This window comes from Phacochoerus africanus, chromosome 3 (genome assembly GCF_016906955.1).
Source record: "Phacochoerus africanus isolate WHEZ1 chromosome 3, ROS_Pafr_v1, whole genome shotgun sequence".
NCBI lineage: Eukaryota > Metazoa > Chordata > Mammalia > Artiodactyla > Suidae > Phacochoerus > Phacochoerus africanus.
The window spans coordinates 24,593,195-24,617,199 of record NC_062546.1 but is presented as its reverse complement, the minus strand read 5'-3'; the positions used below and the strand labels follow the sequence as shown (position 1 = coordinate 24,617,199).

At 47.1% G+C, this 24,005-nt stretch overlaps 1 protein-coding gene across 1 annotated transcript in view; it reads left to right on the top strand.

Moving 5' to 3' along the window:
• MMP24 (matrix metallopeptidase 24) overlaps nt 1-24,005 on the top strand; it is a 49,859-nt gene that overhangs the window by 17,773 nt on the left and 8,081 nt on the right. The window contains exons 2-6 of the mRNA XM_047771237.1: nt 4,324-4,472; nt 10,038-10,154; nt 11,938-12,242; nt 20,418-20,579; nt 23,584-23,798. Of these exons, the coding sequence (XP_047627193.1) occupies nt 4,324-4,472; nt 10,038-10,154; nt 11,938-12,242; nt 20,418-20,579; nt 23,584-23,798 (948 nt within the window). The remainder of the gene's footprint in view (nt 1-4,323; nt 4,473-10,037; nt 10,155-11,937; nt 12,243-20,417; nt 20,580-23,583; nt 23,799-24,005) is intronic.

Genomic DNA, 24,005 nt, shown 5'->3' with positions numbered 1-24,005 from the left:
TCCCAAATGCCATATTTCATCCCAGGTGTATTTTTAGAGAACTAAGAGAATCCACAGATAGGGAGGAAATGGATTTTAGATTTGGACCCCACCACCTTTTGGAAAGGCTTAAGGCAACTTACATACTGAAACAATGTTTTTAACTGAGACTTTTAAGGATGAAACATAACTTGGTGGTCAGAAATGTAAAAAAAAGTAATAGCTGCTTCCAAGGAGCACCATGCTCACCACTATACTATAAATTTGGCTGAAAGATTCCTGGCAGAAAGGCCAAAAAGAAAACCACTGGGTTACCCAGTGTGCATGTTCTGAAATCAGAATGCATACAGAATCTCCTGTAGGGAAACCATTTTCCTCAAGCTAAAGTTTGATAGAAAGTGATTGTGACTGGTCCCAATAAAACTAAGTGACAGGGTGAAGAGAAAGCAGTTCAAGTCAGCTGTCATCTCTCTGCACGCAGGGCTCCCAGCGCTGGGGGAGAGATGGTCATGCCCGTAGGTCACCTAATAGCAAGCAGACTTGACTGTGGCAGAACTAATCCCCTCCCTGGGACCCACGAGGACTGGCTCTTGGTCCAGGGGGAAAGTGGGAGGATAGGATGACTAGATTTCAAAAGGCAGAGAAGGAGTCAATGACCATGTTTTCTGCCTTGATTTTACAAAAGATAACAGAGACACCATCCCAAGGAACAACAAACAAATCATTTTTGAGCAATTATATGTCAGGTATATTCAATCATTTCCTCTTGACAGTCCTGTGGAGGAGGTTATTGTTTACATTTTACAAATAAGGAAACTAAAGTTCCGTTTGCCCCAAATCCCACAGCCAGCAAGTGGTGAAGTCAGGATTTGATCTCAGGCCTGAGTGCCTCTTCCCCACTATACTACCCTGTGTATTCAATCCAACAATTCTCCAATGAAGTTTCCATAAATAAAGAATGTAGTGTGGCCTTCGCTGTGAGGGGCTGAGGAATACAGGGCAGAGACTTAATGCTTTGATAACATAACTGACCTGGGAATAGAAGCAGGAGCACCTGGATGAATGGATGGGTAACTTGTCACATGCTCCTGTGACATCTGTTTCCAGATGTTCTACTTGAGCTTTTTGGCTGGTTTGAGACCACAGTCAAGTCACAAGTGATTCTCTGTGATTCGTCTACTTTGTGAACTTTGCTAAGTGATGTATCTCCACTTCCCTCCTTTCCAGTCCTCCATGCTCATCACCACACTCCTCTTCCCCAAGTTCCAGACTTTTTTTTTTAGGGCTGCACCCGTGGCATATGGAAGTTCCCAGGCTCAAGATTGAATTGGAGCTACGGCTGCCGGCCTACACTATAGCCACAGCAATGCAGGATTGGAGCCACATCTGTGACCTACTCCACAGCTCCTGGCAACACCAGATCCTTAACCTACCGAGTGAGGCCAGGGATCAAACCCGCATCTCATGGGTACTAGCCGAGTTCATTTCTGCTGCACCATGATGGGAACTCCTGTTCCAGCCATTTTAAATGCCTCTCAGAATGTGCCATGCTCTCCAGCACTTTCAGGCAATTGCATGTGCTGCATTCTTCAAGCCTTAGCTCAGATTTCATTTCTACCTAGAAGCCTCCCCTGAGTTCTCCTTGCTCCCCATCCCCACCCCACCATGTGGATAAGACACTTCTCCTTTGTGCTCCCATGGAGCCCTCTATACACTTGATTTTTAGTGCTAATATTTTCATGATGGGTTACTTGTCGGTCTGTGAGCTCCCTATTCGTCCCTGTATACCCAGAGCCTCGCACAGTGCCTAGCAGGTAGTAAGCACCCAATGATGTTTGTTGAATGGGCACAGTGAACAGCTACTGTGTGTCAGGCACTTCCTGGGCACCAGAGAGAAAGACATGAGTAAAACACAGAGTCTTCTCTTGAGGAACTTGGAATCTGATACGTAAAGTAATGATTAGAGCCCAATATTATAAGAGGTATACTGTCTATAACAAGGGATTTAGGGAGCACAGAAAAGGAAGAAAATAACAGGCTGGGGAGTGAGGCAAGTCTTCCAGAGGGAGTAATTTATAGACTGAACCTTAAAATAATAAAAGATTTTTGCCAGACTCAGAAGTATGCCAGGCAGAGGGGGAAACCTACAAAGGCATGAAAGAGATTCAGTGTTTGGGGAAGGATAAGAAGTATTGAAATCCTGTGCCAAAATTTAGAAGGAAAAACATGTTTTAGATCTCCAACCTGAAAGAGATAAGGTTGTCATTCTGTTGTGGATATTTTAAGACTTTATTATTCTGTTTTTAATCAGTCAGATGGATTCCATCACAAGGCGATAAAGATGTGATAGCCACATTGGGTGAAATAAATAATAACTTATTTATAGTTCCTGATCTGCCTCCTTCCAAAAATGGTTTGGTTTGACTTGTTGTAACAGACACATCCACTATAAGACAGTTGATATAGAAACATGAACAAAACTATGGATAGGAAGGGCAGAGTTCCTATTGTGGCTTAGTGGTAACGAACCCGACTAGTATCCATGAGGACGTTGGTTTGATCCCTGGCCTCACTCAGTGGGTTAAGGATCCAGCGTTGCCATGAACTGTGGCGTAGGTTGCAGACTCAGCTCAGAGCTGGTGTTGTTGTGGCTGTGGCTGTGGCTGGCAGCTGCAGCTCCAATTTGACCCCTAGCCTGGGAACTTCCATATGCCACAGTGCAGCCCTAAAAAGAAAGAGGAAAAAAATCATAGATGGGAAGGGCATAGTACAGCTTTCCAAGATCTTTTTTCTTCATTAGCTCATTTGATCTTCAAGATAATCCTCTGAGGATGGGCAGCACGTTCAAGTGTGGTGTAGAGACCAGCGGGTAGGTGTTCTCCTTACAGGACATGCTTGTGGAATCCATAGGCACATGGGTGTTTTCCCCATTCTCCAATCAATGCCACGGATATTTCCTCAGGTTTCCATCTCTTATGCTTATGGGAAGAAATGATCATCTTTATTTTTTTCTGTCCAGATTCACTATTTGAACTTCTTCACCCAAGCTACTTTCAGATTCTCTTGCCCTTTTAAAGTTTTTCTCCTCTTTTAAAAAAATTTTAAATTTTTTTTTTTTTTTTTTTTTTAGGGCCGCAACTGTGGCATATAGAAGTTCCCAGACGAGGGGTTGAATCAGACCTGCAGCTGCCAGCCTACATACAGCCATAGTAATGCCACATCTGGGCCTCTTCTGCAACCTCCACCACAGATCACAGCAACGCTAGATCCTTAACCCACTGAGCAAGGCCAGGGATTTCACCTGCATCCTCACAAACACTATGTTGGGTTCTTAACCCGCTGAGCCACAACGGGAACTCCATCTTCTTTTAAAAAAAAAAAAAAAAGACTCCATGCATAAAACTTAGAAAAGCACAGAAAAAGTCCTCCATGATACTATAACAAAATGTATTAACATCCTTTTTCTATTAAAAAAATTTCTGACATTATTTCAGACTTCCAACAAGTTTTTAAGAGTAGAACAAGAATTCCTGGATACCTTTCACCCAGATTCCCCAACTCTTAACATTTTGCTACATTTTTTTTTCCCTCTCTCTCCTTTCCCTCTCTGTGTATATACTTTTTTTTCCTGAATCTGTTTAGGAAAACGTTACAGACATCATACACCCTTATGTAAACTGAAATACTTCATGCATATTTCCTAAAAACAAAGAATTTTCTTACTTAACCATATTATTGTTTTTTAGCCTTCTAGGCTTTGTTCTATGCATGTATTTAAGTATTTATATTTAAATTAAATAATACATTGTTTTGCTTATTTTGTTTATATTTATTTATAGTGGCTTGCTTTTTTTTTTTTTGGAGGGATTAGCAATAAAGATTGTATAATCTCACGCCAGTTAATATTCTACAACATGAGTCTTTAGCAGACTCTGACTTGGATCGCAGTGGATTTCTGGGTGGCAGAGCATTTTAACAGGCTGCTCTACGTTCAGAGAAGGAACTGTTCTTGTGTTTTTGCATGTGTACTCATATATCAGTGGAAACCGTGGAATCAATGGTAAAGAGGCAGGATACTGGAAAGCCTGGAATGCAATTAATCTTTATTCTGTAGTCAGTAGAGATCCAATGAAAGGTTTATAGCAGAAGAGTAAGCCAACAAGAGCCTTGTTTTCTGGAGGTTAATTTGACAGCGTTTGTAGGAGGAACTGAAGGAGGAAGAAATCAGAGCATGAGTCCAACATTCCCTCGGGTAAAACAATCCCTAGTTCAAGGGCAAGTTTCTGCCCAGGTAGAACAGAGGCTTCTCCAACATAATGCATCTTTCTTTCACATGTCTTTCAGAACTGGTTAAAGTCCTATGGCTATCTGCTGCCCTATGATTCACGGGCATCGGCGTTGCACTCAGGGAAGGCCTTACAGTCAGCCGTCGCCACTATGCAGCAGTTTTACGGAATCCCAGTCACCGGTGTGTTGGATCAGACAACAATCGAGTAAGATTTGCATAGGACATTGTACCTTTGAACTTTCCAGACTTACATTTGGGTTCACATTTGTCATAGCCACGTCTGTATACCATGCCCATCCTACCTTCCTGTCTTTTACTCCTGCAACCCTGGAGGGCGTACCCCAAGGGGCCCTTTCCTATGTAAGCTGGGGATGTGCTCTGCTGAAAACTTGCTGTGTGACCCTGGAAAAGACTCCTAACCCTTCGGAGCCTGTTTCCTTAACAGCGCGATAAGGGATTTGGTTATAGATGGTCTTAAATCTCCTCTGATTCTGATGACTTGTGGGGCTGTGAGTCATCTCCATGGAATTCCCTCAGATGTATGTGTCTCACTTGATATAGAACTCTAGAATGATAATGAGTTGGCAAGTCTTGTTCCACTTTTCTCATTTATCAAGTATTTGCTGAATACCTGTGTGTGCCAGGCACTGGACTTGGTCCTTGGATCCCTCCCCTCCAGAGACTCACCATTTAGTGAAAAACACCATCCCATCATCAAAAAAGTCTACAAATAATAAATGCTGTAGAGGGTATGGAGAAAAAGGAACCCCTCCTACATGATTAGTGGGAATGTAAATTGGTACAGCCACTATGGAGCACATTCCTTTAAAAAATTAAAGAGAGCTACCATATGATCCAGCAGTCCCACTCTTAGGCATATAACTGGAGAAAACCACAATTTGAAAAGACATATGCACCCCAGTGTTCACTGCAGCACTATTTACAACAGCTAAAACATGGAAGCAACCTAAATGTCCATCAACAGATGATGGACAAAGAAGATATGGTGTATATATATATATAATAGAATATTACTCAGCCATAAAAAGAATGAAATAATACCATTTGCAGCAATGTGGATGGACCTAGAGATTATCATACTAAGTGAAGCAAGCCAGACAAAGACAAATATAACATGATATCACTTAATATGTGGAATCTAAAAAAAAAAAAAAAAGACACAAATGAACTTACATGCAAAACAGAAACAGACCCACAAACACAGATAACAAACTATGGTTACCAAAGGGGAAAGTGGAGGAAGGGGTAAATTAGGGGGTTGGTATTAACATATACACACTACTATAGGGAGTTCCCGTTGTGACTCAAGGGAGACGCATCCAACTAGGAACCATGAGGTTTCGGGTTCAATCCCTGGCCTTGCTCAGTGGGTTAAGGATAGGGCGTTGCTGTGAGCTGTGGTGTAGGTCGCAGAAGCAGCTCCGATCCAGCATTGCTATGGTGTAGCCCTATAGCTGTAGCTCCAATTTGACCCCTAGCCTGGGAACCTCCATTTGCCTTGCGTGTGGCCCTAAAAAGCACACACACACACAAAAGTGACTATACACTACTATATATAAAATAGATAACAAGGACCTATTGTATACTGCAGGGAACGATACTCAGTATTTTGTAATAACCTATAAGACAAAACAATCTGAAAAAGGAATATATATATATATGTATATAGGTGTGTGTGTATATATATATATGAATGAATCACTTTGCTGTACAACATTGTAAATCAAATATACTTCAATTTAAAAAATAAATAAATAAAAACTCCATCATCTAACTCCTCCAGTCTAGAACTCAGAAGGAAACACTGAGTTTTGGGCAGATACTTAGGCAGTAATAACAAGCAGGCCAAATCACAAGGATGGTGTTGTACTCAGGGAGAGTGTAAAGAGGAGCCAAGAAGGGTGCTGGGGGTGGAACCCACAAAGCAAGCCGAGAAGGAGCAGCCTGAGGAGTGGGAAGCCCGGGGTTGGGATGCCTTGGCCGCAAAGGGGGCTGGCCGGCTGGCTGGTCCGCTACTGCAGTGGTCAAACAGGAGACTGAAAGGTGTCTGCTGAGTTGAGGAACAAAGAAGATGTTGAAACCTCTGTGGAATGGTGGCAGCAAAGTCAGATTGCAGTGGGGAGAAGGGGAGGCGAGGAGTGGAGATGGCAAGTGTAGGAACAGCTTTCAAGAAGCTGAACAGTGTAAGGAAGGAGAGATAGATGGTGGGTAGAGAGGGGTGAATTTTTGCTTAAGATGGGAGAGAGTTGAGTCCTTTTTAAAAGGACTAGCCATGAAAGTCCTTAAACCTGTTCAGGACAAGTCACTACTGCCGTGAAGAGTTAGAGTGAGTTTCCCAAGGAGGTGGTGAGGGGTGGGACCCCTGAGCTCAGGAGGAAGCAGAGAGTAGGGCTGGGGGTGGGGGGTGGGGGGCACAGTTTTGAGTCCAGGATCAATGCAGCCCTTGTGTGATTAACCTTAAGATAATCATCTGTCTGGGCCTCAGCGTGTTCCTTTACAGAGGAGAATGTTGGATTTTGACTCCTAAATTCTAGGTTCCATTATTCTAGGCTTCTAAGTTTCTAAAATTGGGTGATCTTAAAATTCTGTATGAACATTTTCTATTCCACGGATTCTCTAACTATGAGATTGAAATCCTCAGACAGTACATCTGCCTGCTTCTATGATGTTGCAAGTACAGCGGATTCCTTAGCCCTGTGGCCTCACGGGCGAGCTGGTGAGAGCGAGCCTGAGCACCTCTCAGAGCCGAGGTTATTTGGAGGGCTTTATGCAAGGCCTCATGGCAGCGCATCCTGGGGCGGGAGCGCTGGTGTCTCTGCTGAGGCACCACCTGGCCTTGGGTTTTGCTTGGTTCCAAAAAGCCCCAGGCCAGTTGGATAGGGTTCAGAGAGTGGCAGGTGGCGGGGAGAGGGGGAGGCAGAGGGAGGGAGGAGAATGGCATTTCCCACTTGCCTTTCTGCCCCTGCCTCTGAGCTCATGCTTAACCCTAGACCTGAGCAGGGAAGGTGTTTGAGGCTAGAACTTAGAGACCTTAGTTTCAGCTCCAGTTTCAGCTGTGACAGTGGACAGACCTGGCCTCTCCCAGGGACCCGTCCAGATCTAGCTGAGCCTTGCTATAGTAGAGGTGGCTCCTGGTTCTCTTCCCAGGGACCATCAGTGAAAGGAAGTAGATGAGTACCTTAAAGTATAATTTTTTGAGTGTCTACCTTGGGGAATGTCACACATTATTCACTCCTTCATTCATTCAACAAACATAGTTCCTTTAATCCAACCTTGTGCTAAGCACGAAAAAACAGACAAAAAAGCTCCAGCTTTTGTTAAATTGCATCAATAGTTCATTTATTCTTTCAGTGAAGTTCCAGTCCTGCCTCACTGTTTGCTATATTTTGCACGTCACTCAATTTATCTGGGTATCTTTTCCCTCCCTGTAAAATGGAGATCAATAATTTCTGATTACCTCACATAGTTGTTTTGAAAATCAATTTTTTTTTCAAAAAAAAGAAAATGAACACTGTGAAAATTATACATGTTTCTACCAATGCATATTTTTGTTATTGGTATGGCTTTTATTATTGATTTCTGAGTGTAGACACTTTATGAGCATACAAAAAATGAGTAAGACCTGGTTAAATCCCTCAAGGGGCTTTTAATATTTGGTTAAAAGAGTCTCTGTCTCCTTTTCTCTCTATGGCCAAGGGCAACTGCTTTCAACAACTGCAAATGAGGTCAGACTGTTTTCCTTTCCAGCGATTTCAATCTATAGTTGAGTGGGCTGGTCGTTAGGGCAGCACAGAGACATAAAATGCAAAGATGGCCCTTCCAGTCAGCCGTGATCTTTTAAATCTCCTACCCTGGCCCCTATTTTATGTCTCCAGTGAAGTTTCAGGCTTACTGTTCCCTAGTGCAACTTAACCTGACAACAAACAGTTAGCAGGATTTACAGAGTTCCAGGCACTGGGCTGGCTTCTAAGGACACAACAGTGAATATGACACAGTTCCTGTCCTCTAAGAATTTACTATTTATTAAAGGCAATAGGCTAATAGATTCCAAATCACAATATAGTAGGGTAAGTCCTGTGGGCAATTACACTCCAAGTCCTAACAGTTGTTCAGCTACTTTATGAACACCTACAGCACCAGGGAATTTGTCCTCTGCTATGCCTCTCTACCGTGGGATAGTTCCTATTCATTCAACAAATCATTCTTTTTTTTTTTTTTTTGTCTTTTGTTGTTGTTGTTGTTGTTGTTGTTGTTGTTGTTGTTGTTGCTATTTCTTGGGCCGCACCTGCGGCATATGGAGGTTCCCAGGCTAGGGGTCGAATCGGAGCTGTAGCCACCGGCCTACGCCAGAGCCACAGCAGCGCGGGATCCGAGCCACATCTGCAACCTACACCACAGCTCACGGCAACGCCAGATCCTTAACCCACTGAGCAAGGGCAGGGACCGAACCCGCAACCTCATGGTTCTTAGTCGGATTCGTTAACCACTGCGCCAAAACGGGAACTCCCAACAAATCATTCTTGAACACCTTCTGTGTTGGGCACTGTGCTGGCACTGGGGATCCAGGCAAGGTTCCTATCCTTGTGGAGCTTCGACTCCAGTAAGAGAGACAAAGAATAAAAAAAAGCTAGAGTTCCCATCGTGCGTCAGCAGTAATGAACCCAGCTAAGTATCCATAAGGACGCAGGTTTGATCCCTGGCCCCACCCAGTGGGTTAAGGATCTGGTGTTGCCATGAGCTGTGGTGCAGGTCACAGATGCAACTTGGATCTGGCGTTACTGAGGCTGTGGTATAGCCTGGCAGCTGCAGCTCCAATTCGACCCCTAGCCTGGGAACTTCCATACGCTGCAGGTGCAGCCATAAAAAGAAAAAGTAAAAAAGAATAAACAAAAAGCTAACATATAATGTAATTTTGGATGATGATAAATGCTGTGAAGAAAAATTAAGCAGGATAAACTGATAGAGGCAGGAGGCTATTTTAGGTAGGGTGAGCAGGGAGAAGTCCTCCTGGAAAGGGTGACACTTGAACAGAGACCTTAATGAAGTCAGGGAACAAACCTTGTAGAGAAGAAGAGCAGGGCAAGCAAAGGGCACAGCAAATGCAAAGACCCTGAAGGGGAATGATCTTGGCAAGTTCAGGGAGGCCACTGTCGCTGAAGCAGAGTATAGATGGGGAAGGAGGGTAAATGTGTCCACAGACAGGTGAGAGGGGGCCACATCACGGGTCACGTATAGGCCCTGGGCCAAGCTGTAGAGTTTGGGTTTTATTCTAAGTGTCTGGGGAAATCATTGGAAGGTTCTAAAGCAGGGAGTAAAGGGATGGAATTTCGTTTATGGAGCATTTTCACCTAAACTCCTTCCTTGGGGGCTCTCCACAAGCTAAGACCAGCAGGAAAGATAATTCCCATTTCTATTTTCAGTGTTGCTGATGAGGAAACTGAGGCTCACACTGCCCAGGCACCTCTGATTAGGGATAGAGCTGGAATTATCAAACCCGTCCTCTGACTCCCAATCTGTCATGCAGCAGGGCTTCTCCATATTCGTTTAGAAGGGAGCGACCTAATAAATCCACCCGTGGATCTTGTTGCTGGAGGGGACCCTATCAAGCCAGGGGCGCCGCCTTTGGGTTGAGTGTGCACGTGGCGTTCAGCCTGGGACAGGGCGAGGTGGGGGGGGGGCTGTGCAGTGCCTTCTAAGAGTGTTCAGTGACCACAGTGTTTGTGTGTGCATGTGTCCTCTCTCTGCCCAGGTGGATGAAGAAGCCTCGATGCGGGGTCCCTGACCATCCGCACTTGAGCCGCAGGCGGAGGAACAAGCGCTACGCCCTGACGGGACAGAAGTGGAGGCAGAAGCACATCACTTACAGGTGCCTTGACTCCTGTGCCTCCTCCCGGGCTCTGGCTTCACCCTCACTGTGTTTTCTCCTGGCCTGAGTTTCTGAGGCTCATACTCTGAAAGCCTATGACTTGTTCCTCCCTGTGGCATCCAGAGGATGCCGTGTCTCCAACTTCAGGTTTATTTGGTCATGGGCTATGTTGTTTAGATTCCTGTTGCTTTTAGTTACGGAAAGTGGGGGTACGGCTTGTTCAGTAACTTTCACCTGAGATAAAGAACCATGGCTGAACTCATCCTCCCTGTGACTGCTTGCCAAACCCCACTCCCTCTGATCTGGACCACTTCCCCACTTAGCCTGATGGACTTCAGCCGAGATTCCTGGCACAGAGTTCCAGTAGTTTCTTAAGGAGTATAAAGACCTGGGAACCCAAGAGCAACAGTGTCATTCCTTGACTCTCTGGGGAATCCAAGAGCAAAGCAGGAAGCCCAACAGGTGACCAAAGGCAGGGACGATGGAACCTATCACAGCAGATACAGACATCAGGATTCAGAAGGGGTGGGGCCGGGACCAGGCGCAGGGCAGGCTCAGGTGGGCCCTAGTCAGCACCTCTCATGTCTCTGATTCTATCTCAGGTGGATCCCCCTGGGTTCAGGAGCAGGATCTAAGACAGAGATCCTTACTTAGAGTTGAACCAAGGGCTCTCTTGCTAACAAGCAATAGAGACCAGAATAGGATTTTTTTTTTTTTTTCGGAAATCTGACAAGAGAAGGAAACTTAAGAAGAATCTGGGTTAGAAACTAGATAGACGCTTAGAGTCTGCTAAAGAGGTAGAGTAGGTCAAAAGAAAGAAGAGCTGTAATATAAGAAAAGGGTGGATATATCTGTATGACTGAGTTACTTTGCTGTACAGCAGAAATTGGCACAACATAGTAAATCAACTATACATACATACATACATACATACATAAATAAATAAATAAATAAATAAATAAATAAATAAATAAAAGAAGAACTGGCTTCTAACCCATCTCTGAGCTTAACTTCTACCACACAACCTCTCCGGGCTTACAGAATGGGTGACTAGCCCTTGCCCCGGTTGTTCATGGGGCAGAGCAGGCAGAAGTGGTGATGCCCCCTTGTCAAGAACCATGCATCATCCATACGGTAACCTTAAATAGATACACCAAGAACTGACCCAGTCAGATGCCACCCTACCCCAGCCTCTAGGTAGACAAACAGTAGTAGTTGGTGCCAAAAATAATTTTTTGCCACACTTGTGGCATATAGAAGTTTCTGGGCCAGGGATCGAATCTGAGCCACAGCTACAACAACACAGGACCCTTAACCCACTGCAGGACCAAGGATCAAACCCATGCCACTGCAAAGACACTGCACCAGATCCTTAATCCACTGTACCACAGCAGGAACTCCAGTGCCAAATATTTTTTAAGGGACATTTCACTTAAATTCCCCACTGTTTAAATGTTTTTATAACTTTTATAAGTGTACATGTTTTATGCCTTGGGAGAAAAAATTTTAAATTTAGAAAATGTCATTCACTGACAATTTTTTTCTACAAATTCGACATGAACTTTTTCAGAGATCAAATATAAAACACTAAGTAAAAGACAGGGTTGGGGACTGAGAGCCTTGCCTACCCAGCCTCTTCTTCAATCCCTGGGATACCTCACAGAATTCTAGGACTCAGAATTTGAAGATCACTGGCCCACATGGCCTCTGATGTTCCTTTCAGCTCTGCTAGTCTCTGATTCTCTGTCTATTCCTCCCTGTTGATCCTTTCCTCTCTCACCAGCATTCACAACTACACCCCAAAGGTGGGTGAGCTAGACACGCGGAAAGCTATTCGCCAGGCTTTCGACGTGTGGCAGAAGGTGACCCCGCTGACCTTTGAAGAGGTGCCATACCACGAAATCAAAAGTGACCGGAAGGAGGCCGACATCATGATCTTCTTTGCTTCTGGCTTCCATGGCGACAGCTCCCCATTTGATGGAGAAGGGGGATTCCTGGCTCATGCCTACTTCCCTGGCCCAGGGATTGGTGGAGACACTCACTTTGACTCAGACGAGCCATGGACATTAGGAAATGCCAACCATGACGGTAAGGCTATGAGGGGACGGGGGTCAGCTCTAGGTTGCTTGACTGTCAGGGAAAGAAGCCTTGAGGAAGAGCTTGAGTTCCCTGGATTCTAGGGCTTCTTGTCCAAGAACTAAGAACCTAACTAAGAGGGTGGGAACTGTGGTCTGCAACATATTCAACACTTGATCCATCAGGGTCAGGGCCAGGGTCAGGGAGATGAGTCATATCCTCAGCTAATGGTCTGATTGGACTGAGTCAGGAAGAGAGGTTAGGCCATGAATAAGAAGATAAAGTGATCCATCAGAGGCTGAAGAAAAAGCTTAAAAAGCCATTAAAGCTGAAAGTGGTAAGCTCTGGCCAGACTGATGAGGGCTTCAAAGGCCATTTTGTGGGAAGATGTGACTCTCTCCCTTATGTCAACTTCACGGGTGAATAACAGGCCCCATAGTAACTCCAGCATCCTCTGTGCAGGAACACTACTCTTCAGGTTACAAGAGCTCCTACCAGTACTTAGTCACAAGGCGCTTGCTTAGTAAGCAGGCAAGTGGACATTGTCATGCCCACTTCTAAGATGAAGAGTTTGAGGCTCAAATGGCATAGCTGATAGCTGGGCCTCAAACTGTAATTCAACCACCTGGCATGTGATGGGGTGAACTGGTGAATCGTTCATCCTCAGCCTCCTCATCTGTAAGAGGAGGAGCTGGATTAGGGGACTTCTAAGGCCCCTCCAACTCTAATGTAACATGGAGACAGATGTCTACATAGGTAACCCTGTTACAAGGCAGACTATATGAAGGATGTAGTAGAAGTACCAAGAAAATGCAGCAGGAGTCTAGAGGAGAGAGGGACAGAGGATTCTATTCTAGTCTATTTTAGGTTATAATAGATTAGAATTAGTATGTTAATATTCTAAGGCCCATGTCAAGTGTTTTCCACATATTATATAATATGTATATGTTATTATTATCCCCATTTTACAGATAGGTAAATGGAGGGATAACAAAACAGTAAGGAACCCACAGTTGGTGAATGCTGACATAAGGCTTCAATCCTGGGCATTATAACTCCAGAGCCCATACGCTCGGCCACCATGCTGTTTCCATGGCTCTCAAACTTCAGGGCACACCAGAATCGCTGAGAAACCTTAAGAATGCAGATTCCAGCCTCCAGGCCACTAACCTCTTGCCATTCTTATTCTCTAGGTCTGGGGTCAGACCTGAGAATCTGCACATAGTCTAGTAATTTCCCAAGTGCTTCTGATACAGGCATTCCATTACTTTGAGAAACACTGTCTTAATCCCCAGGGTTTCCCTAACCTGCCTGATCATTAGGAATCAACTGGGGGAGTTCCTGCTATGGCACAGTAAATTAAAGGATCTGGCATTGCCCCAGCTGTGGCTCAGATTCCATCCATGGCCAGAGAACTTCCATATGCTGAAGAAGTGGCCATTAAAAAAAAAAAAAAGAATAGACCAGGGTTCTTGTTGCAAACATGGATTCTAGGCCCTTCCCCTGGAGATTCTCAAGCTTAGGCAAGTTTGGGAAAACTAGGCATTATCTTTCCTTGGCAATGCTTCAGGCTGAGAACAGATTTTATTTATTTTTTTGCTTTTTAGGGTCGCACCTACAGCATATGGAAGTCCCCGGGCTAGGGGATGAATCAGAGCTGCAGCTGCTAGCCTACTCCACAGCCACAGTAATGCCAGACCCAAGGCGAGTTTGTGACCTACACCACAGCTCACAGCAACACTGGATCCTTAACCCACTGAACGAAACCAGGGATCGAGCCCACATCCTCATGGATACTAGTTGGATTCATTTCCACTGAGTCACAAAGGGAACTTCCTAAGAGCAGATTTTAAAGGCCCACTTCACAGAGACTGTGTCTGCTCTCTGTAGATGAGGACTGCCTGCTTGGGAACATTTCATATCATTGTATGGATCATTTATCTCGACTCTTGGCCTGTCTGTCAAAGGGAGGTTCAGGAGGTGGTTTGGCCAAGGCTCAGCCTAGGCAAAGTTACAAAACTGCTAAATTTCTCTTTGCCCCCTGCCCTCTTCTTTGGTCCCCTTCCCTACATCCAGCTCCATTTCTTCAGCCCCAGAACCCCTTCCCTTATGTCCTGGATGTGTTTCCTGGCTTTCTGAACACCTATACTTGGTCTTATTCTTGGATCAGTGTCAATGAATGGCAGCCTGTGCTAACTGATAACGTATGAGGAGAAGAGAACTAACATTTCTGAGCCCCTGTTGTGTGCCAGGCTCTGTGAGCTGGTAACAGTCACAGCCCTGATAGAGATAAATGATTTATGAAAAGCTGGTTGCGCTGGGAAGACACTCCTCCTCTTCCCTGCCCCTCCCAACCCTGGGTGTGCACTTCCCACAACTGTTCCTTGCTAGTGGAGACCTTGGGCCAGTCTCAATATCCAGGCACCCTCTCGTCTGTCCCACTCCCTCCTGACGAATGACTGACAATTTGGATAGAAATTCCAAGATAGCTCATGTCTTCTTTGGACGAGAGTCAGGACTTTGTTCTGGAAAACCATGAATGAACTAATTATCCAGATGCAGCTCACAACCACAGCAACAGCCTCTACGCACTGGAATGAGAGGTGGCCCTAGGACAGCTTTTGCAAGGAGATTCAGAATTGATTGAGCACCTGTATGTTATCTCATTCCATTTCCACATAAACTCAGCAAGAGCATGAGCGCAGCCTCCTGGGAACTTTTTGTTTGTCGGTTTTCTTCTCTAAATTTCCATTACAGAAAATATCAAAATCTCAAAGTAGGGAGAGTAATCATATGAACCCCCCAGGCACCTATCACCCTGTTTCAGCAATTATCAACATCATATCAGTCCTACCTCATGTACCCTCCTCCCACCACCTTTATTTTTTGATCGTGTATTTTATTTTTTTAGGGCCGTGCCCACGGCATATGGAAGTTCCCAGGCTCTGGGTCGAATCGGAGCTGTAGCTGCAGGCCTGCACCACAGCCACAGCAACTCAGGATCCAAGCCAAGTCTGCGACCCACACCACAACTCACGGAAATGCTATATTCTTAACCCACTGAGCAGGGCCAGGGATCGAATCCAAGTCCTCATGGATACCAGTCGGGTTCATTACCACTGAGCCACAATGGCAACTCTCAGGTGATGTATTTTATTTTTACTTTTTATTTTTTGGTCTTTTTGTCTTTTAGGGTTGTACTTGCAGCATATGGAGGTTCCCAGGCTAGAGGTCAAGTCAGAGCTGTAGCTGCCAGCCTACACAACAGCCACAGCAACTCAGGATCTGAGCTTCATCTGTAACCTACACCACAGCTCACAGCAATGCCGGATCATTAACCCACTGAGTGAGGCCAGGGATAGAACCTGCGTCTTCATGAATGCTAGTCGGGCTCGCTAGTCATGTATTTTAAAGAAAATTCCAGGCACAACATCATCTCACCAGTAAATACTTTAGCACATATCCCTAACAGATTACTTTTAACACAACCACAAACTCATTATCAAGCCGACAAAATTCACAATAATTTCTTAAAATCTAATACCCAGTTTGTGTTCATTTGCCCAAATTACCTCAAAGATGTCTTTTACAGTTGTTTGCCTGCATCAGGATCCAAACAGCATCCACACATTCATGGATTCGTCTCTTAAGGCTTTTTCCACTTATAACAGTCACCTTGCTTCTCCTCCTCTCGACCCCGCCATGTTTGTTGAAGAAACCGGTCGCTTTTCCTGAGTATAGTCATTAGACTTGACAAGATTCAAGCCCACTTTTAACATGTCGCTCTTACCCATACATCCTGACTATTGATAATTAGATCTAAAGGCCTGACTAGATTCACTTTTTTGGCAAGAATGCTTCCTAGGTGGGCTGGTCCTCCCACTGCATCACACTGGGAAGCGCGTGTGAGGCAGCCTGTCCCACTTTTAAATGTTTAGGTTGAGTGGTTGGTTCAGGTGTGTCAGCCTGCCCCCAACATTATAAAATTCACCTGGGGAACTTTTATTTTTAAACAGCTTGCCTAAGCCCTAACCCCAAACTTCTGAATCAGAATATCCTCCACCTGTGTGCTTAAAAGACTCTCCTGGAGCAGCACTGGCATGCAAAGGCGATTCTGATTCTCCACCTCTTTGGAGTCTATGTAAAGAGCCATCTGGCCCACCACCCCTTCCAGCTGATTTCGGGGAGACCTCCAGGCACCCTCGGTCCTCATCTCTTCCCAGGGAGTCAAGCAGTGAAGTCAGCAGAATTCATTTAGCTCTGCTGGGGAGGGACCCCAGCCCTGGGCAAGGTGACAAGACAGAAAGAGTCATCAAGACCAGCCCTTCACAGGGGAGAGTCCTTCCACAGTTACTTTAGTGTCTCCTCCTGGGAGCTAGACCCAGCAGGGTAGTGAGGAAAGGAAAGTTCTGAGCCAAGTTCACATAGGAAGTGGCAGAAGAATAGAGAAGGAAACCAACATAACAAAAAGTTCCCAGGAAATTGTGCTCAATCCCTGGCTGAGTGTAATGTGGAAATTAAACAAGATAATGTACAGGCACTCAATTAATCTTGAATGTCCTTCCAGAAGTGTCCTAGAGCCATTCCAGTTCATAGGGGTCTATGGCTGTGGTTATGAGCTGCATCTGGATTGTTCATGCCTGGTTTTTCCAGAGCAAAGTCCTGACTCATCCAAAGACATTAACTTTCTCGAACTTAGGACTCTGAATTTTTAACAGTTGCTTCTGTTGGTTCTGCTGCAGATGGTCCAAAGACCACACCTGGGAAAAAGACTGAACATCTGGCACTGTTCTGTCATGGCTGCTGCCACCCTTATCTCGACCAACAGGGAGCTTTCCCTCAAGGAGCTCATAGTCCTGGGGCAGTAGAGAGTGTGCGCTCCCGGATGAGATATAGGTTGGAAAGCCGTCAGTGCCAGAAAGATGGTTCAGATATACTGCTGGGAGAGTGTGAAGGAAGCACTCACTGCCAGTTAGGGAAATCAAGGAAGACTTCCTGGAGGATGTGGCACTGAGCTGAACTTTGAAGAAGTAAGGCTGTTCCAGGTGGAGGAGACAGCACTGGCAAAAGAACAGAGGCAAAAGGAAATGCTATAACCTTTTGAGGGGGTTACAGGAGTCAATGAGATGGGACTCACTGAAAATGGAGGTCCCAAGAGAAGCGAATGGAGCAGACAAGTTTCCACTGAGTAGCCAAGCAGACTGTTGGGTGCTTGCTAGGAGGCCCAAGGACTTGAGCTCCCAGCTCAAGGGAACCCTCCCTATTGAGGATGCTAGCCTTTCACACACCGCTCAGCATGACCCTGCTAATTAATTGTGATAGTTCTATGCCTGGAGGTGATGTGAGTGCTTTAGGTACCTCTCCTCATTAATCTTCACCCCATTCTTATGATGAAGATACAGTTATTCCCTTCATTTTACCGAGGAAGAGATTTAAAATGTCACACTGCTAAGGCATGACAGAGCCGGGATTCATGGCAGTCTAGCTCCCAGGGACCACACTTCTGACCACTCTGCCTCTCTGCCCCTAGCGGCCTCCTGCCCACTGAGCACGGGTCTTCTCCAGCCCTCTGCTTTCCCCTCACTCCAGGGAGTTCTCCTGCCCCTCCCCAGAGCAGCCCCCACTTATCAGGTCTCTTAGGCTTCTGTGCAGTAGGATGCCAACTCCCCAGCTCTCTGCCTTTTGGTCCCTGGAACAAACCCACAGGCCCCCTTCCTTCAAGGGCTTACTCCTGTTCTCCACAGAGATGCAACATTGAGGCTAACAGAGTAAAAGACACAGGCTGAGGACAAATATTTTGAGTTTTGCCAGGTGCTCAGCCCTAGCTCCCTGGTTCTCCACTGAGATCCCTGTCGATCCCTGAAGAAGGGTCTGTTCAGGAGACATAGGCCTGAACAGCTTGTCCTGGGTCGCAGAACAGGCCAGGAGCAGAGCCAGGACTGGACCCCGGGAAGCGGAGCTGCCTTCCGCTGGCTCAAGCAGCCGCCTTTGTTTGGGATGGAGCTCAGAGATGAGCTCACCCTTCCCTGCTGCCAGAGGGACCAGGACCTGAGGAAGGAACTGGGGGCGGCCTGGCCTCCTTATGCCAGCTTGCCCTGCCCCAGCAGAAGGCCAGCCCCAAGCTCTTGGCCAACCTTGCACTGGTCCTGCCCCTCCCCCCTACGCTGAAGGCACTGGTTGTGTCAGCCGAGCAAGCTGCAGGCATGCACCTGTGCGACCAGGTCTGCCCCTCAGGGCTCTTCTCTCTTCCCAAGAACTTAGCCAGGAGGGCCACACACAATTCCAGCCTTACCTGGCCCCATGGGGCCCTCAGCCGGGTTGGGTAGGATAGTTTTGCCGGTGACAATGGAGCAGGGAGTGGGCGTTAGGACTTCTGACCACCTCCTGGGCTCCTGGCAGCCTCCCCTGTACTTTGAGGTGGCAGGAATGGACTGAGACATGCTTTAGGGCTGGGCAGTGGAGGCAGGGCTCAGAGGGCCTTCAAATGCCAGAGGTCAAGGCAAACAGAAATCTATGATGGGACATACCAGAGTCAGGACTGTTGATTCAACAGCCTGACCAATCCTCCGCCCCTTGCATTTCTTTCCCAAAGCCAGGGTTACTTAATCCCCCCAATATCAGGCCTTGCCCTGTCCCAGGCCAGATCCAGAAGCTCAGGGGAGTTTCCAGAAGCTCAGAGAGTTTCCAGAAGCTCAGGCTTTAAGAGGATCTTGTTGGAGTTCCCATCGTGGCTCAGTGGTAATGAACCCAACTAGTATCTATGAGGACACGGGTTCAATCCCTGGTCTTGATCAGTTGGTTAAGGATCCAGCATTGCCATGAGCTGTGGTATGGGTCACAGACTTGGCTCAGGTCCTGCATTGCTACGGCTATGGCGTAGACCGGCAGCTGTAGCTCCAAGTCCACCCCTAGCCTGGGAACTTCCATATGCTGCGGGTGCAGCCCTAAAAAGACCAAAAAAAGAGGATCTGGTTGCTGGAACTCCAAAGGCCTTGTGCTTCCTTTCTGGTGAATGGGTTTGTTTTAGTCCCCAAGCTTCTGTCTTATGCAAGGTAACAGCAGCAGCTGCACAGTGTCACACCATTAATACCTACTGTCTTAGCCAATCCTCACACAGCCCTGTGAGGCAGGTGTGATTTCCCCATGGAACAGATGAGGAAACTGAGGCTCAGGGGGTAGACCTTCTGGCCAAATTCACAAAGCTGGTGGGGGGAGAGCTGGAAATGAACGAGACCTGTCTTGTTCAAGGGCCCAGGCTCATGACTCCTATGACATGTGGCTGCCTCGGGATCCCGTGTCCCACTTTCAGCACCTGGACTTTGTTTTCACTCGCATTTGAATCCGTGCCTTGGTCTTGGCCTTCGTTCAGTTCTTTCAGGACTGAGAGATGCCGCACGGCCGAGGCCCCGCCTGCCCCTGGGTCTCTGAAGATGACCACCAGCCCGCCACCCCCAGGATTCCCCTCTGCCCATCCCACTCCCTCCGCCTTGGTGCAGACCCTCATACTGGCATCCAGACAGACCCTAGTTATCTCCCTGCCTCTGGTCTCATCACCCTCTAATCCCTCCTCCCACTGCAGCCAGAGTGATTTCATCATGTCACCACCCCCACTCCTGCTTAAACTCCCCACTGGTCAAAGAGCCAATCCAGATTTCTTTGCATGGCATCACAAGCCCTGCCTGCCAGCCTGGCTGACCTCATCTCCCTCTGGCCTTCCCCTCCTGCTTTGTTCCAGAGCCAAGTGGAATGAAACCGCGTGTCCCTGGATCTTGTTTACAGCATTCCCTCTGCCAGGAACGCCACCCTCACCCCGCTTCCTCTCCTACCCACTGAGTCCATTCTCCCGACTCATTGCTTATCTTTCGCAGCCCAACTGAAGGCTCACCTTGATGAAGCTTTCCCTGAACATTTTCCTTCAAGTTTTAATGGCTCCTCCCTGCGTGGAATCCTCTCTACCATTACTGACAGCTACTGAAGTGCCTGGAACACTAATTTCACTTAGTTTGTGTCTCTGTCCCTATCTGCCACTATATGGAGAGTTCTAGAAGGCAGGGATGTGTCTGATTTCTCTAAATGTCCCGGTGTCCAGCACAGGGCCTGGCACAAAGCTTTTGCTCGGCATTTGCAGAAGTAAAGGACTGACTGGATGACACCTAAGTGGGTACCTCCCCCTCCCCTTCTCCACAGGGAATGACCTCTTCCTGGTGGCTGTGCACGAGCTGGGCCATGCGCTGGGACTGGAGCACTCCAACGACCCCAGCGCCATCATGGCACCCTTCTACCAGTACATGGAGACACACAACTTCAAGCTGCCTCAGGACGATCTCCAGGGCATCCAGAAGATCTACGGTGTGTGGCAGGGCAGACGGGCAACCGTTCCTTCCCTGGGGCTGGGCCATGACTGCCTGCCTGGGGGGGGAGGGGGCAGCTGCTCTGTCTCTGACCTCTGTCTGACCTTTAGAGACCTCTGATGTCTTTGCTTAAGCAGAGGGGGCAAGGCTGCTTACCCACACACACACATTTGGGTAACCTGGCAGGGCGGGTCTGAGCTGCAATTGGGAGAGACACCCGCTCCCTCTTCTCTATCCACCTCACCTTCCACACACCTCCTCTCACTTCCTGGGTCACGTCAAGGGGTCCAACCTCTAGCTAAGAGATTCACGTATCTGCCTGAGTAATATGATACAATGCGATGGATATTATTACCAGGGCTTTTTTCTTAAACGCGAAAAGAGAAACTAGGTTGATATATCTTGATAAGATATGAGAAGGCTGCTACCCTGTTCTCAGTTCATAGTGCTGCAGGAAGTTCTTGTTTTTGCCAAGTCACTTGTGAGGGGAAGACCAGTTTACTTGAGCACATGCATGTCCGCATAGCATGGCCCCCCATGTGCAGCATGGGAGGAGGACCTCACAGAGGAGGTGGCCCCACCCAGAGCCTGGAGGATGGACAGCATATCCACAGGTGAAGCAGTGGAGGACTAGACTGGAAAGGGGGATGGAGGGGTGGGGACTGGAAGCTATTTTGAAAATGAAATGCACCGTATTTACTGACAGATTACAAATGGGTGTCAGGAGAAGGACTGCCCCAAAGTTCTTGGCTTTTGTAATTGTAGAGCAGCAGATTGACCTCTGTAGCTCAGAGATACAGGCTGGGATATTGATTTGGGATCTTTGGTGTCCTAAGGTAGTCATAGCAACATGTGACTATTAAAATTTTAACTTCTATCAATTAGAAATAAAAGTTCAGGAGTTCCCGTCGTGGCTCAGTGGTTAACGAATCCGACTAGGAACCATGAGATTTCGGGTTCGATCCCTGGCCTTGCTCAGTGGGTTGAGGATCCGGTGTTGCCGTGAGCTATGGTGTGGGTCACAGACACGGCTTGGATCCCACGTTGCTGTGGCTCTGGTGTAGGCCGGTGGCTATAGCTCTGATAGGACCCCTAGCCTGGGAGCCTCCATATGCAGCGGGAACGGCTCTCAAAAGGCAAAAAGGCAAAAAAAAAAAAAAAAAAAGAAAGAAAGAAAGAAAAGTTTAGATCTGCCACACTAATAACTAGTTGCTTATTTCAAGTACTCAGTAGCCACATTGGCTAGAGGCTACGTATGGGACAGTGCAGATATAGAACATTTATGTCATCACAGAACATCCTATCAGAGCGATATTCCAACAGAGAGTCTTTAAAGCCATGAACTTGGATGAGATCACATAGGTAGCAATTCTCAACTTGGCTGCCCATAGAATCACCTTGGGATTTCAATTTTTAAAAATACTGGAAAAAAAAAATTTTGGAGTTCCCGTAGTGGCGCAGTGGTTAACAAATCTGACTAGGAACCATGAGGTTGCAGACTGGATCCCTGGCCTTGCTCAGTAGGTTAAGGATCCAGCATTGCAGTGAGCTGTGGTGTAGGTCACAGATGCGGCTCAGATCTGGCGTTACTGTGGCTGTGAAGTAGGCTGGTAGCTACAGCTCTGATTCAACCCCTAGCTGGGGAACCTCCATATGCTGAAGGTACAGCCCTAAAAAGACAAAAGCCAAAACAAAAAATAAATACTGATACCCAGCCTTCACCCCGAGAGATGTGCTTTTAATTGGTCTGGGATGCCTTCTGAACATTGGGGGGATCCCCAGGTGATCCTAATATGCAGCCCAAGTTGAGAAGCCCTGATCTAGGAAGCAAAATAGAGAAGAGAAGAGAAGAGGACCCAGGGGCAGGCCAACCTTTAGAGCTGGGAGCAGCAACCTTTAGAGCAGCAAAGGAGACTGAGAAGAGTAAGAAAGAAGAGCCCAAGAGAGTAAGAAAACCAAGAGGGTGCAGGGTTTTGAAGAGAGAAAGCATTTCAAGGAAAGGGTTTCTATGATCTTGCCACTCAAAGTGTGGGCCTCAGGCCAGCAACTTTGACATCACCTGAGAGTTCAAGGAAATGCAGAATTGCAAGCCCCATCCCAGACCCTCTGAATCACAATCTGCATTTTATCAAGACCCCTGGATAATGCATATGGACATCAAAGTTTGAGTCAAGTAACTGCTGGATTTGGCAACACAGAGGTCACTGGTGATCCTGACAGCAGTTTCAGTGGGTGACAACAGGGCAGAGGCCCTGCTGGAACAGGATACAGAATGACATCGAGGAATTCCCACTGTGGTGCAGTGGTAACGAAACTGACTAGTATCTATGAGGATGTGGGTTTGATCTCTGGCCTTGCTCAGTGGGTTAAGGATCCAGTGTTGCTTATGGATGTGGTGTAGGCTGACAGCTGCAGCTCCGATTTGGACCCCTAGCCTGGGAACTTCCATATGCTGAAGGTGCAGCCCTAAAAAGACAAAAAAAAAAAAAAAAGAAGAAGAATGAAGGGACAAGTACAGGACACTGAGCCTAAGAAGGGATGAAAGATGAGAGTTCTACTTCTTTTTTTTGCTTTTTAGAGCTGCAGTCTCGGCATATAGAGGTTCCCAAGCTAGGGGTCAAAGTGGAGCTGCAGCTGCCGGCCTACGACATAGCCACAGCAACTCGGGATCTGAGCCGAGTCTGTGACCTACACCATAGTCCACCCTAACACCGGATCCTTAACCCACTGAGCAAGGCCAGGGCTCAAACTCGCACCCTCGTGGGTACTAGTTGGACTTGTTACCCCCACTGAGCCATAAGGAACTTCCGAGAGTTCCTACTTAATGGCTATTTTCATCTTTTTTTTTTTCTTTCAAAGATCAGGAGAGTAAGAAAAGGGAGAGGGGACAGGATGTCTGGAGTGACAGACTTGTCTCAGAGCTTCCAGGGTGATGATGAGGCAATGGCAGTGGGAGGCAGGGAATGGCTGCCCCCCATCTAAGATGCAGCCCCTCTCTCCAGGGCCCCCCGCCGAGCCCCTGGAGCCCACAAGGCCCCTCCCCACGCTCCCCGTCCGCAGGATCCACTCACCGTCTGAGAGGAAGCATGAGCGCCAGCCCAGGCCCCCTCGGCCGCCCCTCGGGGACCGGCCAGCTTCACCGGGTGCCAAACCCAACATCTGTGACGGCAACTTCAACACAGTAGCCCTCTTCCGGGGTGAAATGTTTGTGTTTAAGGTAGGACCTGGGTGCTCCCCTCCCATAGGGCGGGAGAAAGCTGGTGGGATTAGGCCTGCTCTGGGGCCTGGATGGGAGCTGGCCCAACGGAGTGTCTTCCTGGTACCTCTGGGTGAATGGAATGTTTCCAAGAAGGAGGAGGGAAGACTGGTGACTCTACCGCTTCCCAGGGATTAACACTGGGGGGAAGTGCTAGAGGCCACCTTC